This window comes from Xenopus laevis, chromosome 7L, assembly GCF_017654675.1.
Source record: "Xenopus laevis strain J_2021 chromosome 7L, Xenopus_laevis_v10.1, whole genome shotgun sequence".
Taxonomy (NCBI): domain Eukaryota; kingdom Metazoa; phylum Chordata; class Amphibia; order Anura; family Pipidae; genus Xenopus; species Xenopus laevis.
In genome coordinates this window covers 69,493,689-69,512,574 of record NC_054383.1, presented here as the reverse complement: position 1 = coordinate 69,512,574, position 18,886 = coordinate 69,493,689, and the positions used below count along the sequence as shown (strand labels likewise).

Sequence of the window (18,886 nt, the reverse complement as noted above, 5' to 3'; positions counted from 1 at the left end):
ACTGTAATATTTTTTGCTGCAACATGTGCCCAATTAAAGCTTAATTGGTAAAAAAAATGATGCATACAAAATTGCACTTTGTACACTGTACTTAAGTTTTAGGTTATTTTAAATAAATTTTAAAAATGTATATCTGTGTAATTGCTTATTCACCAGTGACTTCTCTTGCAGGTGTTTGCAAACAGCCAGTCTGTTGGTACAGTAGATTATAAAAAGGAAGAAGTTCATATTCCGGAGGTTCCTGTAAGCCTAGGTTTTTAAATTTCATATTTTGTAGTTATTAAATTTATTTGAGCTAATTGTTTTTCATTCTGTCTTTGTACATGCTCTTCGTATCTAAATGAACTTCATTGTAAATGTAGAATTTACCTATGTGAACATTAGTTGATTTGCCCAATAAAACTGTGATGGAATCACTGTACAGTTGATACGGAAAGGCAGATAATCCAGCCCACACTTCCAACAACTGCTTTGACTATTTAGCCTGTTTAGGATTAGACTTTGCATGTCACCAAATTGTATATATTTATGACTACCTTTTGCCGTATTTCCCAAAAGTGTGTGTCTGGCAATCAATAGCCACAACCAATTTTGCATGAATTAGCTGCCTTTAAAATTAGTTTCATGTACAAGTATACCACTATGGTGGTTATATAATAAAAGACACTAAGGGGCAAATTTACTAAAGGGTGAAGTGGCTAATGCTAAGTGGACCTTCTCTAGCGTTACTTCGCACCCTCATGCCAGGCGAAGTTGCGCTATGGTGAAGGGACGTAACTACGCTAATTCACTTGCGCATTTTACTGAACGTTACCTCTTGCGCCAGACTTGCTTTCGCCACCTCAGACCAGGCGAAGTGCTATAGAGTAGATAGGGCTTGCTTCAAAAAAAGTTGAAATTTTTTCTATGTCCCAAAAAACGCTGGCGTCTTACTTTTTTAAGGGTGATAGGCTGAAAAAGATTGTAAATTTTTTTGGGGTACCCTCCTTCCCCCCTACATTTCCTAACATATGGCACCTAAACTATACAGTGGGCACATGTATAGGGCAAAATAACAACTCTATTTTATTTTATGAAGCTTTCCCAGGCTTGTGTAGTAATGTATTTGCTGCTACATATACGTCCATTGTACCTTAACTTGGCACCGTATGCAAATTAGGCATCGCTAGCGTAACTTTGATTTGCTTGACGAATTAACACTAGCGCAACTTCGCTACCTTTCGCCTCCCTGAGCGCAACTTCGGATTTCACTGAATTAGTGGCACCCTGGAGAAACTTTGCCTGGCGAAGTGAGGCAAAGGAGTCGCTAGCGCATTTTCCACACTTAGTGAATTTGCCCCTAAGAGGCCCATTTATCAAAGGTCAAATTCATGTGAATTTTTTTCAATTCGAATATACTCGAAATTCAGCTAGGAGGTTATTTAAGAAAAAATGTTAATGTCTTATATTCGATCAAATGGTTCTGACCCAAAAATTGAATCGTATTGATTCATATTCGATTCGTACCAATCTAATTTTTCTCCCGAAAAAAATCTTGAATGTCAAGAAGGCTATTAACATCTCCGAATGGCTCTGTCATTGACATGTAAATTAACTCAGCAGGTTTTAGGTGGCAAATATTCAAATTAGGACTGTTTCCATGGTCGGGATTTACATTCGAATAAGGGGATTAAAATTTGAATGTGTGAATTTTGACACTCGAAAATTTGAATTTGAGTTCAAATGTACTATTCGACCCTTGATAAATCTGCCATTAAGTTTGCCCAGGAGCAGTAACCCATAGCAGCCAACCTGCAAGTAGAGTTTACTGGTCATTTGTTTAACAGCAAACATCTTATTGGTTGCTATGGATTACTGTTGCTGGGCAAACTTAATGACTTTTATTATATAAGGGGAGTAAGAATATTTTTCTGGATGAAACATATTTATTTTAATTAAAGGCCCATTTTAATTCATAGGCTTTCAGAAAACTAGCAATATTGGTAGAGAACTGTGGAAGAGTGAATTATGGACCCAAGATAGATAATCAACGCAAAGGTACGTATTACGAATTCTGTGTGTTGGAAGGAACTGAAAAAAAATATTAGCTATATATTTATTTGTGTAGGGGAATTTCATGACTAACAGGCACACAGCATGACTTGTAAAATTGGACATGGAAATTTCTATCACATTATTATCAGTGAACAGTAATGTTCCACACAAAATCAGCAATATGTGAAAAACTAATAAAACATGTATATTATTTAAGCACGTGCATTTTCTTTTTTAAATCAGTGAAACCATGCTGCATTTAGCTTAATCTATGGATGCACCCATATACAATATTTTATGTAATCTCACTTTGGGTTATGTTATTCAATAGGGTAAAGATTGTTTATAAGAACAATTTGGTGCATCCATCCAAATAGCTGATTCCTTGCGCAACATTTTCTCAAATTCCCAACAACCATGATTTGTTTAATTACTGCAGAAATTCCTATGTCCTTGAGCAAAATCTCATTATCACTGTGTATTGTGTATAATCATACATAGTTAATATCACAGGCATCTGGAAACAAACCAAACACCTATTGCAAAACCTTGACTGCCTGTGTATATTTTGAATATCTCTATATAAGCATGTATATGATCTTCATTTGACAATCTTTATTTATGATACATCACATATAGCTGTCCCGCACATGAATGATTCCTACCCTGTATTAGACATTTAGCTGTGCTGGCACTCAGAAAAGAAGATGATAGATATGCATGAATCTTGCTTGAAGTTTAAGAAGCTTGAGTTTCTTAAAAAACAATAAAACACTTGGTGGTCACAGTTTATAGAAGGCTGAAGATACATTTATAGTATTGATCGCTTATCTTGATAGTTGCCCATCTAAGAATAGTACTTTATCACTCTTACTGATTGCAGTAGAATTGCAGGTATGAGCAGATCAGGTCTCACCAGTGTGTAATTGCTGGGATTCTTCTGGTCACTAAGGACCCATTAATATTGTTATCAACCTTCAGTCTAAGTAACAAGGCTTTACTTTAATGCAGCATAGAATGTTATAATGTGCCCCACAAGAATTCTCTTCCATCAGTTTTTGAGAGAATTTACTGAGATGTGGCATGTGTATACTGTATTGCTTGCAGCAATTTGCATCAAATAGGTTGCACATTCACAATACTGAAAGGGCGTTTGAGCTCCTCAAAACAGGGTTCCTTAAAGGAAAAGTAACATCAAAAAAGTGTTTTAAAGTAATACAAATATAATGCAGTGTTGCCCTGCACTGGTAAAACTGCTGTGTTTGCTTCAGAAACACTACTATTGTTTATATAAATAAGCTGCTGTGTGGCAATGGGGGCAGCCATTCAAAGGAAAAAAAGGTCCAGGTTAAACAGTAGATAGCAGATAAGTTCTGTGTTATCTGTAAACCACTATTTAACCTGTGCCATATAGTCTTTTTTTAAATTTCCGCCATTGCTAACCAGCAGCTTGTTTATAAGAACTATAGTAGTGTTTCTGAAGCAAACAAATCAGTTTTACCAGTGCAGGGCAACATTACATGATATTTTCATTACTTTAAAACACTTTTTTTCGTTTTACTATTCCTTTAACATATTATTAAGTTCTTTATGCTTTTATTCAACAACATAAATTTTTAAGCAGTACTGGTTGATGATCCTCTCCCAAGATCCATGGGGCCAGCAGTTCTGGCACAGATACCTGTTCTTGCTACACCCAGATTACTGATCTTTGTTTATGCAGTTTAAGCACATTTTTTTGCTAGCCTTGGACTCATAAAACACTCTATGTCAGCTCTCCTGACAGTATTTAAGTATTTTAATAGGAGGATTAATGGAATGTATATTGAGCATATACATAAATCCTCTTACATCTGTATATTTGTTTGGACCTTCTGCCTTAGAAAGCTAGGGAGCAGAATAGAAGAGTTTATACAGAATTGATACCCCTTAAAATTAGCTTAAAGGAACTGTAACAATAACATTTTTTTTAATTAAAAAATCCATTCTACCCACACTAATAATAGATCTACCCTGCATAAAGTTTATTAATATCAATGCTTTATTAAAAAAAATGCTGTTAGAAAACACTGCTTCCTGTCTACTGGAAAACGGCGATAGGGTGACTCACTCTGTAGCTCTGCATCTTACCCCTTACCCGACTTCTGCCAAAACCGGAAGTTATAAGCGATGCAGCTGTGACCTCTTTTTAAAAGAGAATTGGTCTCTTTTAAAATCTGGTAGTGGCCAGTTTCTTGTTGCGTCTTTAAATAACTGATATGCTCTTACCGTAATGATGCCCCGGTGGCGCAAGGTCTGGAGCAGAGTGACCTCCTTGTGAAGTTTGTAAGTGGCGAGACTGCGGCAGCCAGTGGGTTTGCGTAGCACTGCATGCAGCAAGTCACATGGTTGACCTCGTTGTGCACAGCTTTGCGTGTGATTTCCTTTCCGTTACGCAAAGTTCCCTTGTGGACAAGTTTAGCGAATCTGGAGCCCACATTCTGGAGGCCAGTTACATAAAGCCCCTGTCCGACCCATTATCTTCCTGGGCAGCAGCTTGTCTGAAAGGAGCTGATGAAACAAATTATCTTTCCACTGAGTAGCCCTCTCATAATGAGCTGCTCAAAGGCTGTTGTTGTCAGGAACTTCTTGGTTTAGAACCAGGGACCTGAGTTATTCTGGCCACTGCTCTTCTAGGTTCAGACACTGGAGGCAAGGTGGTTGCAGCCTGCTAGATTTTTTTCATATCAATAACTCCCAGTGTTTCCTGGTAACAACACAGATGATCCAGCTTCATGTAATAGTCCAATTAAGGGGCTATTTTAACCTGCCTCTTTCAACAACCCGGACTGGATCATTGGTCCATCTGCCTTGTTCGAGCCTTTTTACGTGTTATATGGACTTTGACCTGTCTCAAGGATTTTTTTGATTATTGCTTGCCCAGATCTATGCCTTGGATTTGTTACTGTCTGCTCCATATACTGCGTTTTATATTGTTCCGCATTTTCTATGAAAACCTGCTTTTGAACCTCAGTTATTGCTAGTGGTTATTCAGCAATGGGCTCTGTACAAACCAGCAATTAGAGAAGGCATGTTTATTTGTTCAAAGGTAAATCAGTAGCTCAGAATAAACTGCACCATTTATAAAGTATAGGGATAAGGTCAGAGAAAATAGGCCAACTTTTGAATAAGTACTCTATGATGACAATAATAGGACAATATGGATTTTTTAAAAGTTGAAACTATAGACAGATTGTAATTTCAACACAAGTTTTATTTATATGCTATTTTGTAGCAAAGGAGTTTTTAGGTGTATACTGCCCCTTTAAGCCCTTTCGTGGTTATGGAGAAGCAAAAAAGACCTGGCAGCATCTTTGTATGCAAATCAGTATGAAAAATAATAAAGATATACGGGGAAACTCAAGCAGAAAAGTGTGAACTAGAATTATTGAACAAATATATAAAACCAAATCTGGAACCCTGTTCAAGCTTATGCACAAATATGTGCTTCAACCTCTTTTTATGATGATTGCATATTTCCTTTGTTCTTCCTAAGGTCTTGTTGGAGATGTGTATCTGAGAGGCAAACCTTTAAGGAATTTTAAGACATACAGTTTGGAGATGAATTCAACTTTCATGAGCAGGTGAGAGAATTTCATTCTATAAATAAATAAATATACGTGTATATATATATATATATATATATATATATATATACGTATATTTATTTATGTTTTTCAGGGGACCAGAAGAAAATCGTGTAAAATCCAGGAAAATGTAAAATCAGGGAAATGTATTATGCATAATATATAAGTGGGACCACAAAACAATATTGTAAAATGAGGGGAAACTTAAAATGGGGGTTCTACTATATATATATATATATATATATATATATATATATATATATATATATAGTGAAGAAAGAACCGGCACTCACGATAATGACATCAACTGTGCCTGGGTGCAGTCCTTGATGTAGATTAAATGTAGAGAAGAGAATGAAGATCACACTCGCAGGTTTTAGAAACAATAAGTGTCTGTTTATTCAATGGACAATCGCTGACGTTTCGGCTGATACAACAGCCTTTCTCACTTTCTCACTTTGAGAAAGGCTGTTGTATCAAACGAAACGTCAGTGATTGTCCATTGAATAAACAAGACACTTATTGTTTCTAAGACCTGTGAGTGTGATCTTCATTCTCTTCTCTACATTTAATCTACATCAAGGACTGCACCCAGGCACAGTTGATGTCATTATCGTGAGTGCCGGTTCTCTCTCTCTCTCTCTCTCTCTCTCTATTGGAATGAATGGGTGCACACCAGGAATGTTTAAACAGATTTTTTTAAGAATTAAACATATTTTATTAGAATGGTTAAAAACAGGCCAACGTTTCAGTCCTTCTCAGACCTTTATCAAGACCTGATTTTTAATCATTCTAATAAAATATGTTTCATTTTCAAAAAGTCTGTGTAAATGTTCCTGGTGTGCATCCATTCATTCCAATATTTATCTACTCGATTATGGGTAGCACCTGGGTCATTTCTTATTTTTGGAGTGCAGAAAAAACACAAGGATTATATATATATATAAATAATCCTCGGAGGAGGAGGCCGAAACGTTAGACTTTTTGTAATAAAATTTCTTTAATTTTCATAAGTCTTGTGAGTGCAGATCTTACTTGTGCTTTATATATATATATATATATATATATATATAACAAACAAGGGAAAGTTGTGCTCACCGCTATTTTTTAAAACCATTAGGCGGGGGTGCAATGAGGCTGTGACCACAAAATACATATAGTCAAATACAAGAGTCCTCTGCACTCAACCCATTATCAATATATTTAAGACAGCGACATTTTGTGCATACTGCTACTGAAAAATGCCTTACCCTTTAAACAAAACAGGGATTGTTTGTCCATATATTGCAATATATTTAAGCTGGCCAACTACGTCAAAGTCATCCCATATCCCAAACATGTTATAGTTATACAGGAGCAGTGACCAGCTCAATGTTGTAGCTCCCACCCTTCCCAGCTATAGTCAGGTGATCCCACTGGTGTCTAATAAAAGGGCAGCCAAGTATGGAGGTTTACTTTGAAAGCAGCAAGTAAGTTGCAGGTAAAACCTAGTCCCTTTGTAAAATGTATAATGAAGCAATAGAATTCTTAATGAATCAGATAAAATTGAGCATAGGACTGGCCAGATATGGGATGACTTTGACGTAGTTGGCCAGCTTAAATATATTGCAATATATGGACAAACAATCCCTGTTTTGTTTAAAGGGTAAGGCATTTTTCAGTAGCAGTATGCACAAAATGTCGCTGTCTTAAATATATTGATAATGGGTTGAGTGCAGAGGACTCTTGTATTTGACTATATATATATATATATATATATATATATAGATATATATATATATATATAAATCAAAAATATCAGGATGCATACAAGGATTTTTAGAAAAGTTAAAAAGTAATATTCTTTATTAGAAACATATTAAAAATATGTTTAATATGTTTAATATTTTATTATTTTAACAATTAAAATTGAATTTTGTCTTGCTTCTGGACACAGAAAAGTGCCCTATTCAGTCAAGTCAGACAATATATCTCTGGTCATCGATGTGCACCCAAATGAAACAGTTGGAGAAAAATAAAATGAAAAACAATTCTAAGTACAACAATTTAAATGCACTAAGCTCACCGTGTGCAATGAAATAATTTGTTCCCACAAATACTTAACCATCATGGCCTCATGTTATTTGTATTCATCACACCCATATCAAAAAAAGTCAAGTGATGTCATATTCCCTGCTCTAAAATGGGGTCAGGTAATTCTGACTGCAATATAGTCTAAGCGCAGTTAGTGCATATTCATCTCACTTAGATACTGTAGATGCAAAGCAGACTTGGCTTAAAATTAGATACTTTTTATATTTTAATAAAACTTAATTTAGGGGGTTATTTATCAAAGTGCGAATTTATCTCAATATTTTCTGCTACAAACTCCAATCAAATCTGCTCAGGTTTTTTACATTTATTTATTATTACATTTTCCCGAAAATTTGAAAAAATTCTGAAAGTGTCAGGGTATTGCATGAAACCCAACGTACATCAAAAATCATTGGGACTTCTCACATTGACTTAGATGCAACTTCGACGGCTCTGAGATGCCAGATTTTCAGATTCTGACTTTTCCATCAACGGGGTTTAATAAATACCCTAAATTTTTTTTTTAAAAGTCTGATTTTATAACAAAAAAATAATTTTTTGGGGATTTTTGCATTCTGAGTTTTTAGTAAATAACCCCCTTAGCGTGTGTGCGCCTGTAGGTCACCATTGACACATTTTGCCTATACTTAGCTTCTTCCAAGAGTGATGACATTGCTTGTTTACAGTAATTTTTAAAGTGCTACATATTTGATGTGTTAAACTTTATTGTCCATAACATTCTCTGCAATGCACTCAATACTATCATTCATGAAACCCAAAGATTAATACAGCGTATACAATAAAAATGAATGGATAGTAAAATTAATTCATGTAACCTAAAGGATTATACACAACTTTTTTCCATTGCAGAATATGTTCCAAACAATACCATTTTAAATTTCAATTATGTGGGAAAAACACATCAGCAGTGATGTGCGCACGCAGGCTAAGGACAATGCTGAAACTTGAGGAGGTGCCATAGAGAGCATTTTTTAAACACATTGAGGATACTGTTTTAGTGATAAGCACATTGGATTTTTAAGTTTGTAAGTGTGATTTAATTTGGTGCTACAGGTATGGGATCCGTTATCCGTATACCTGTTATAGAGAAAGCTCAGAATTATGGAAAGGCCATCTCCCATGGACTCCATTTTATTTAAATAATCCAAATGTTTAAATATGATTTCCTTTTTCTCTGTAATAATAAAACAGTAGCTTGTATTTGATCCAAAATAAGATATAATTAATCCTTATAGGAAGCAAAACCAGCCTATTGGGTTATTTAATGTTTACATGATTTTCAAATAGATTCAAGGTGTGAAGATCCAAGTTACAGAAAAAAACCCCAGGTCCTGAGCATTGTCTTTAACAAGTCCCATATCTGTTTAAAAATACAAAATGTTTCTGCACACGCTGGGGCTCATTTATTAAAGCAGCGCAGCGCATAAGTGGACGCAAAAGGTTGTCTGCGCCATCACAAGCGTGATCGCTAATATATTTGCGTGATATTGCGCATAACACAGAGCTTTTGCGATGGTTTTGTTTATGCGCATTGCGCAAAAGATTGGGCATTTATGTCGCAAACGATGCCGTGGTTGTTAGGGGCGTGGCTGTGGGCGTGGCTACAATGCGCTTGCACTGCGGCCGTCGCAGATTTGCGTCTGTATATGTGCAAAACTGCACCCGGGCAACAGCACCACAATTTTTACGCCTGCCTCTTCGTGGCGTAATAGTAACGCTCTTCAAAATGCGCATTCCTGCCCAGCTGCGCTAGTATATTCAAGATGAACAACCCTTGTAAAGTGCATATTAACCACGCCTTCCACCCAACATGTTTATATTGACCAAGGTTCCTTTAAGGGTATCAGGTAGGCTAAACACCTTTGCAACCAAACAAATATTAGCACAGAAACAAATGCAGATGCGTCTAAGTGAACGCAATATGCGCAATATGTGACGCAACTAATTAAAGCAGCGCATTCATACATGAGCACAACTAATCCTTACCTTTGCGGTATCTTCCTGTGCGCACAATTTATTATAAGCACTGCGACAGCTGATACGCAGTTTCACACGTCGCACCTGTCTTGTGTCTACATTAGCGCACAAATCGCACTGTTAAGGTATCGTGCGCTACATTATTAAATACTCGCATGCGCTGGGCAAATGTCTGGCCACTGCGCTCTTTTTAGCGCTGCGCTGCGTTAATAAATGAGCCCCCATATGTCTTATTATAAGCAATAGGGAAAACTCTACTTTGCATCTATCTAAGTGGGTGGAATATACTGTTACTGCGAGTAAAAATTTTTTTTTCAAACAAATTTATTTTAAACATTTGTGACTAAAATGACCTGACCCCATTTTTTGCTATTTGTGTAATGAGGTATATAACACTAACTCACATGAGGGCTAAGTGAATATTTGTATTAATGAGGCTATTCTATTGCACATGGAACACACAAAAGTTGCAGTACCTATACTATTCGTACACCTAGGGTATCTATCTGATCCACCAATTGTACTTTTTGAGTAAATAATGCTTACATTGACTATTTTTTTAAGTTAATACATTTTTTTTATTTACAGTATTAACGAAGTCCACTGGTCCGACCTATCAGAATGTAAAACTGGGCCAACATTCTACCAAGGGGCATTAAATGTTGAAGGTTCACCAACGGATACCTTTCTTAGGATGAAGGTATGACAGTGAAGGAGTGTTCCTACAAATACTCTATACTACACAACTGATCAGTGTGTCTAAGTTTTATGAAATACGGAAATATACAGTAGGTAGTCATTTCTCAATGCCCAAGTGCTAAAGGAATCATTTTCTCATGGCCCAATTTCTTGTTACGGTGCCTAGAGGCGGCCCCTTACCCCTTTCTGATGTGCGTATGCATAGTCTTCAGTTTGATGAAGGACAGGACGTGCAGGAGATTTCCTGCATTTAAAGTTTAGCACAAGGCAGCCCTGTGCTATAGTCAGGACTCCATTGCAACCTGCACCTTCCAGTGCTCTGTTACATGCAGTACAAGTTAAGGGATAGTTGAGTCCAGGATTGTGGAGTCACAGTGCAAAAAGTACAAAGCAGAAAACATCTGGCAGTTTGCATCTGTTTTTTGCACTTATACCTATAATTCCAATGTTTCAGAATATCAGCTTTTTCCTTGCAATAGGGTAAAGAATGTTCAACAAGTTGTCATATTTGGAAGGACATCCAGTATTTACTAGATAAAGTAACAAGGGTTAACTTACCAAAGTTAACAGGGGGTGGTCCGGGTGCTCACCCCAGATCTTCAGCTTAGGGGAGGTAATGAACACAGTCTTGTCCTCAGGTACGAGCTGGAACAAAGCAGACATCATTTGGAAGTTGATGCAGTTGAAAGGTAGTTAGTTTAAAGAGAAAATATCTCTATATGTAGTCTACTGCAGTAATAATTCAGTGATACATTGTCTTCAGGGCTGCCCTCACTAAACCATTGGTCTTGGCTCACAATTGGAAAAGAAGGTGTTTTCCTTTAAAAAGGGTTATCATCATCATCATTTATTTATATAGCGCTGTCAAGATACGCAGTGCTTTACTGCAGTTATAGCAAACAGGGAATAAATGGTGGCTAACAGACAAGGATTACAGAGTACAATAGGGTTTACAAACTAAGAGGTTAGGGTACAATTGAGACAAAAGGATCATATAAACACTTTGTCATTTTTGATACAGCAATGATTAATTAAGGTACAACGAATAGGCCTCTTTAAACAGATGGGTCTTTAAGGAGCGCTTGAAAGTTTGGAAGGAAGGAGAAAGTCTGACAGCTTGTGGCAGAGAGTTCCAGAGAAAAGCAGAAGCCCGAGAGAAGTCTTGTAGACGAGAATGGGCAGAAGTGACCAGAGGAGAAGTGAGGCGAAGATCAGAAGCAGAGCGTAGGTTTCGTGAAGGAGTGTATTTGGAGATTAGAGATGAAATATAGGGAGGGGTTTCATTATTAAGGGCCTTGAATGTGAGTGTAAGTAATTTGAATTTGATTCTAGAAGAGATTGGGAGCCAGTGAAGGGACATACATATGGGAGCAGCTGATGTTGAGCGGCGAGCTAGATGAATGAGTCTAGCGGCCGCGTTTAGAACAGATTGGAGTTGTGAAAGGTGACTTGTTGGAATACCTGTGAGGAGTAAGTTGCAGTAATCAAGGCGGGAGATGATGAGAGACTGAATCAGTGTTTTAGTTGATTCTGAACTGAGATAGGGTCGTATTCGAGCAATGTTGCGCAGTTGAATACGGCAAGATTTTGCAAGTGTTTGAATGTGTGGTGAAAAAGACAGATGAGAGTCTAAGATAACTCCTAGGCAGCGTGCCTGTGTGGTGGAATGAAAGGTGGTGTTGTTTACGGTGAGTGATATCTGAGGGACAGGGGAAGATCTTGGAGGAAATATGATGAGTTCTGTTTTAGAAAGGTTCAGTTTCAGGTGGCGCTGTGACATCCAGGAGGAGACAGCAGAGAGACAGTCTGTGACTTGGGAAAGGACAGAATTAGAAAGATCAGGAGTAGACAAGTAGAGTTGGGTGTCATCAGCATAAAGGTGATACTGAAGTCCAAATGACTGAATGAGTTTTCCTAGTGAAGTTGTATAGAGCGAGAACAGCAGGGGGCCAAGAACAGAGCCTTGAGGAACTCCAACAGAGAGTGGGAAAGTAGTAGAAGTAGAGTTGGAGAAGGAAACTTTAAAGGAACGGTCAGACAGATAAGATGTAAACCATGAAAGAGCAGTTTGCCCCCACCAGTGACTTGCTTAAAGAGATGTCTTCCTAGGCAACATAGTTATAAGAATAATATCTGCAACTATCAAGTATATATTATGTTAAACTTCCTTTTGTAATGACTCTTTCTTTTAGCAGCAGTGCATACTATACAAGCATATTAATATGCAACAAAAGCAAAAGGCTAAAATGTAAAGAATTGACATGACTGACGTCCTTTTAAGTTATATAACTATGATAGTTTTCATTTTATACTGTCCCAGTTCAACATTTGTTTCCTGCATTGTCTGAAATCTTTCAGTTTCCTTGTGCTTCTGTTCAACCTATTAGTCTCTTAAAAAAATATTGTACTTGGGTATTATTACATACTTGGAAACTGCCAGTCTCAGTCTTTGACCTCCCCCACCAACCGTGCAGAATGGTAAAAAACTCTCACGATTCAGATTCATCCTCCACTGACCAATAAAATCTTGACCAGTTTTAGGTGACTGCAGCTTGGCAATGTGCAATTCTTATTGGAAATTCACTCTATTTTGAGTGTCTCGAAGCTTAAGGGGTACCATGTAACACTGTAGGTTATATTATACATCAATATCTCTTGATGATCAGCTCAGTAGGCCACAAAATCATGCAGGTGCAGAACATGACAAAATGTTTATACCTAGTCTGCCACGTAGTCATGCCTTGCAGATACTTGGTTACTTAGCACTGAAACAAATATTTACATTATTTTTTAGTAACATAATTACTCTTTTTTAAGGGAATACAGGCATATATTTCATTGTACTAGGCAATGTGACTGCAGTTAAGCTTCAACATGAATACCTACACCAGCTGCAAATACATGTAGAGTGGTATCATATTCTAAGTTCAAATGTTATGGAAAGCATTGCCCTTTAGTAAGAAATAATGCGCTGTGCTATTTTCACAGAGCTGGAAAAAAGGAGTTGTGTTTGTAAACGGCAAAAACTTGGGACGTTACTGGGATATTGGACCTCAAGAGACTCTTTTTATCCCTGGACCATGGTTATGGCCAGGGGTCAATGAAGTAAGTTGTCTCCCTCTAAGCACAATATAGTGAAGCGTAACAAGTTATCTTGAAGACTGAATTATCTTCTTTAGGATGAAACATTATTTGGGATGAATAATGTATATTATGTATAAAACAATTCAAAGTTGGGCTCATTTATCAACACTGTGCAGTTTGCACATGGGGACTAATGCATAGAAACACTGAAAACAAACATTTGATTGGTTGTCAAGGGTTATTGCCCAGGTGCATATATGCCCAGTATTTATATATGAACCCAACTATGTTAAGCCTGAAGGAAATGCATGGACTGGAATTTCAACTGTACCTACCCCTAATTACTATCTATTGTATAGGTCTACATGCTGAATTCAGGTTTAGATGTGCCAAAAATCATATGGAGGAGAAGGCACATATCTGTACATGCCTAAGCTCTTCTGCTTCCAATAGAGTATCTTTTATTTTACAGATTACAATATTTGAGGAGTATGAGGCTGGGCAGACATTGTTCACTGTGGATACACCAATACTTGGAAAAACACAATATGTGGAATAACTGCCATCAACTTCCAGTATTGAGGCTTCCTATTCAGAATGCCAGAGATTACTTTTTATCATGGATCATGGAAGCTGACACTCAAGACAAAAACAAGCATATGGCAATTAAGACCTAATTTTCGTTTGGGTTTTTCTGAACAAGAGGGGACCATTACTAAATTATGGCAATATAGACTTGATTTTTACTTCAATCAGTTTATAAATACATTTAAGGGATATTTCACCACCCAAATCGGGATTTCACAGCAAGCAAAGTTACCTGCAGCCTATATGGCTGAACTATGGCAAACAGTACACAATGAAATAATCAAGTGAAATGTGCTCTGAGTGTTGTTCACTAATCTCCATCGCTGCACACTTTTCTGGAATTAATATTGGACATGCTTCTGGATTGGCTGCTGTTGGGTTAAGGAGTCAAGTTTATGCAGTGTGGCCATATTTTATCTTTTCCAAGTTATCAATTTCCCTACATCAGCCCTACAGTTTTATTTAAAAAAAAAAAAACTTGGTTGGCTGCTTAAAACTGTATTTCCAAGGACTGTCTACTGTGTGCTTGACACCAAAGTAATTTTAAAAAAAACCAAGCGCTGTTCTGGGCTATGCCCTTGTCCATAGTAACAGTGTATTTACTCAGGGATAAGTAAAGACACTTCTTGTCTGTACATATATCACCTTTAATTTATTATTTGTAAAAACAGAGCTACTTGGATGTATTTAATTTTAATTGTATAGATGAATGCTGTCGTTTCATCTGTCTGCCATGTGTGAACAATTACATTTTTACAATTTTTGCTTTCCCAGTACCAACCCATCTCTGTTTATTCAGGTCCACGTGGAAGATCTTATGCAAAGTTATTTAAAACAGAATAATGCTTTTTCTTCCCCAATCATGCAGACTATTTCAAATATACTCTATGTAATTCTATTTGCAAATATTAATAGTATAATGCCTTTAGTCATCAGCCCATCAAGCCTGCTATCTTACAGTTATCTTTCATTCTGCATCTACTTTCACTCCTCATAATCAGTCCCTATTGAAATCAAGTGCTTTTAGATACCAAATACAATTGTGACTCACAAAATATGGAACAAAAGTTAACTTTATAACATCGTACTTTGATAACTGTAACTTTTTGCCTTTCAGACCATCAAATGTATGATGAACGCTGCTGTCTAAATAATCATGCACTGCAAATGACACCCCTTTTTGCCATTCCCTGCGTAGGCTTCTGCTACAGATAAAATACTGTATATCATTCGTCAAAACGAACCACCTACCATTTAGTATGTTATAGATTGGCCTATTCTAAATAACTTTTCAACAGGTCTTGATGTTTATTATAGTTTTTAAACTATTAAACCTTACTCTTCTGCCTCTTACCAGCTTGAATTTTAAAAAGCTTTTTGGGGTAACTGACTCGGCAATCAAAAACCTACCATGGCACTTTTAATCTCACTGTTATTATTAATGTCCCCATACACAGGCAGATAAGCTGCCAACAGATTAAGTCAGCAGTTTATTAGGCAGTGTATGGGGCCCTCTGACCGGCCTCACAGATTGAATGTTGATTAGGCAGGTTTAAAAGTCCTGTTGGATCGAGGACAGCATTGGTTTGTTGACGTGGTCCTTGATCCGGCCCCCTGTATTCTCCTCGTTGTGATCCGATCGTTGGGCTCTAGGCCAAACGAGTGGATCTTAGTATGTATGGCCAGCTTTAGTCTTTCATTCAAACTACTGCCTGATTGGTAGAGTAAACTCTAGCAACCAGATGATATTCTAAACTGGATAAGTGCTGAAAAAAAGTTAAATAATTTAAGGACCACAAAAAAATATTGTCTACATCATATTATTATATAATTTTAATTTAAACTGTCCCTACATATTTTATTTTCAAATATATAGGGGACCAGATTCCCTTTGAACATCTGTTGTCTCCCTTCCTCTGTAGATGAAGGGCCCTGTCTACCCGTTCCATTAAATGTATTTGTACATGTCTTACTCTTATTGTATAGCCATATGTACTATGTCTGTGCTTTATATATACAGTACTTCATAATAAAGTCCTTAATATTAAAGTGATCGCGTAACTTTAATCATTGTATTGGTTAACAATGGGAACCAAGGGGCTTTCATGTATGTGTTATCCTTTACATCCAATTCAAGATTTAAGATAATTGTCAATAAAACTTTTTTCATGCAGGAATCTGTATTCATTTCCTACAGTGAGATCAATAGGTTCAAATTATAGTTAATCTTTGTTGGTATAGGGTTTTATAGACCACAAACTGGAAAACCAGAAACCGTTAACACAACTGTGATGCTTCAAAATAAATGGCGAAATTGTAAATGCTTTCATAAAAACGACACATATGCAACAAACTTGTTTTATTGACACTTTTTTCACAAACATTCATTTTTTTCAATTTTAAATATGCAAAAAGAAAGAAAAAACCTCCAAAACAAATATTGTTTCGGAAAACAACATACTGTAAATGTTAAAAACAGCAGCTTGTTGTGTCTGCAGAAGTAGCGCATGTAAAGTAATGTATTGTGGGCTGGGCCCCATGTTTTATTATCAATTTGAACATTGTACTCCACAGTATTGCTCATTCTTTGCATTATTCTATTCATTTATTTGGGATTGTTTATTGTAAAATAACCTACTGGAAGGAACTCATCATTGTGTTGCACCACTCATAACTTCATCACAGGTGCCCTTTGCTTGGAAAATAAACTCTGCTGAAGTATATGTATATATATATATATATATATATATATATATATATATATATATATATATATATACACACACTATATATATGTGTTTATATAAATATATATCTATCTATCACAATGTTTACATGCCGACTGAAAGTAAACAGGTCCTACCATTCTATATAAAATCCTCTTTCATGATATTTCAGGCACATTTCAAGGAGTCCAAAGTCTAAATACTTTTTCCCACACTTGCAGTTTGAATGTTATTTATACCTAAATGAGAACTGAACGGATGAGATGTATTGTGATATAAAACAAAACAATACGTAGTTATGAGGTGAGCTGCTGTTAAGCACAATCTGCTCTTTAAAAGAGATCTACAACTATACAAAGACATAGGTGACAGGTGCTCAGGTCTGGACTGGGATTCAAAATTGGCCCTGGCATTTCAGGTACACAGAGGCCCAAACAGCCCCCACCGGCCCACTAAATACTGACTTTCTATGGCACCTCATAGCAGCCCCTCTGGCATTTGCCAGAACCCACAGATTGTCAGTCCAGGCCTGCAGATGCTACACAATAGTGGTCATTTAGATTTCCTCCGGCAAAAGTGGAAAAGCACTAAAGGGTGTGGGGTGCACAGACCTGTCTTACGGCAGACTGTAAGCACGGGATCCCATTGCAACCTGTGTCCTTTGCCACTCGCTAACTTGCATGTCTAAATGATGGTCAAGTTGGGATGGGCAAGGAGGACCAAACCTGAGTGCACACTGCCATCATGTACAGAGATTCATGTCAGATATTCATTGACAGTTAGATCCAATATATCTTATGTATGTATTATGATGTATTAGAGCTCACTCTATTAAAATCACCAGACATCATGGGGCAAATTCACTAAGATCCGAAGTTGCGCCGGCGACAGCTTCGCCACACTCTGCCGCACTTCGCCAGGTGTAGTTTCGCCAGAGCTACGCAAATTCACTAAAATGCGAAGTTGCCCTAGCGTTAATTCGTCAAGCAAAGCGAAGTTACGCTAGCGATGCCTAATTTGCATACAGCGCCAAGTTAAAGTACAATGGACGTATATGTAGCAGCAAATACATCACACTATACAAGCCTGAGAAAGCTTCATAAAATAAAATAGAGTTGTTATTTTGCCCTATACATGTGCCCACTGTATAGTTTAGGTGCCATATGTTAGGAAATGTAGGGGAGAAGGAGGGTACCTCCAAAAAAATGTACAATCTTTTTCAGCCTATCACCCTTAAACAGGAAAAGACGCCAACTTTTTTTGAAGCAAGCCCTATCTACTCTATTGCACTTCGCCTGGTCTCAGTTGGCGAAGGCAAGTCTGGCGCAAGAGTTAACGTTCATGAAAATCCGCAAGTTAGTGAATTAGCGTAGTTACGTCCCTTCGCCATAGCGCAACTTCGTCTGGCGTAAGGGTGCAAAGTAGCACTAGAGTAGGTCCACTTCGCTAGCGAATTTACGCCAATCGGCGAAGTAACGAACGTCACGCTGGCGAATTTGCGCTAGCGTTAGCCGCATCGCGCTTTAGTAAATTTGCCCCCATGTCTCTCTACATGCAGAATGTGTGCAAAAGGCAGTTCTTATGTTAGATTTTGTTTGTTACTGGAATCAGTTATTTGAGTGAGCTCTAATACATCTTCTAGGAAAGGAAGCCCCCCTTATAAGATTTATTGGATCAAACGGTGAATGAATATCCGACAACCAACTGCTGCATGAAGACAAAATGAAGAGAAACAGATGCTGAGCGAGGGATAGTGAAGATAAACTTGATTATTTCAGAAACATTACAGAATATTTAATTGATTGTATTAAGAAAGTATCTTTCAATATGATGAAGCTTATATCAATTTTTCATTTTCACGATAGTTCCCCTTTAAATAAGCCCCCCCCCCACTTGGGTCTGAAGGGATCATATATTGCTGTCCTCACCTGCCACTGCTTAACTCATGCTTATCTATTGTTTAGAGTGCTGCTATCCAGTGGATTCATTTGCTGTACTATGAATACTTAGCGGACCTGGCAAACCCCACCACTGATTAGTGAAACTGTGTCCAGTGCT

The 18,886-nt window shown here is 37.2% G+C and overlaps 1 protein-coding gene across 1 annotated transcript in view; it reads left to right on the top strand.

The window, feature by feature from the left end:
• Positions 1–16,275, top strand: part of glb1l2.L (galactosidase beta 1 like 2 L homeolog) — a 38,248-nt gene extending 21,973 nt beyond the window's left edge. The window contains exons 14-19 of the mRNA XM_018225680.2: positions 172–243; positions 1,959–2,037; positions 5,570–5,657; positions 10,320–10,431; positions 13,419–13,535; positions 13,987–16,275. Coding sequence (XP_018081169.1) covers positions 172–243; positions 1,959–2,037; positions 5,570–5,657; positions 10,320–10,431; positions 13,419–13,535; positions 13,987–14,073 — 555 coding nt within the window. The 3' untranslated portion in view covers positions 14,074–16,275. The remainder of the gene's footprint in view (positions 1–171; positions 244–1,958; positions 2,038–5,569; positions 5,658–10,319; positions 10,432–13,418; positions 13,536–13,986) is intronic.
• Positions 16,276–18,886: the final 2,611 nt, after the last annotated feature.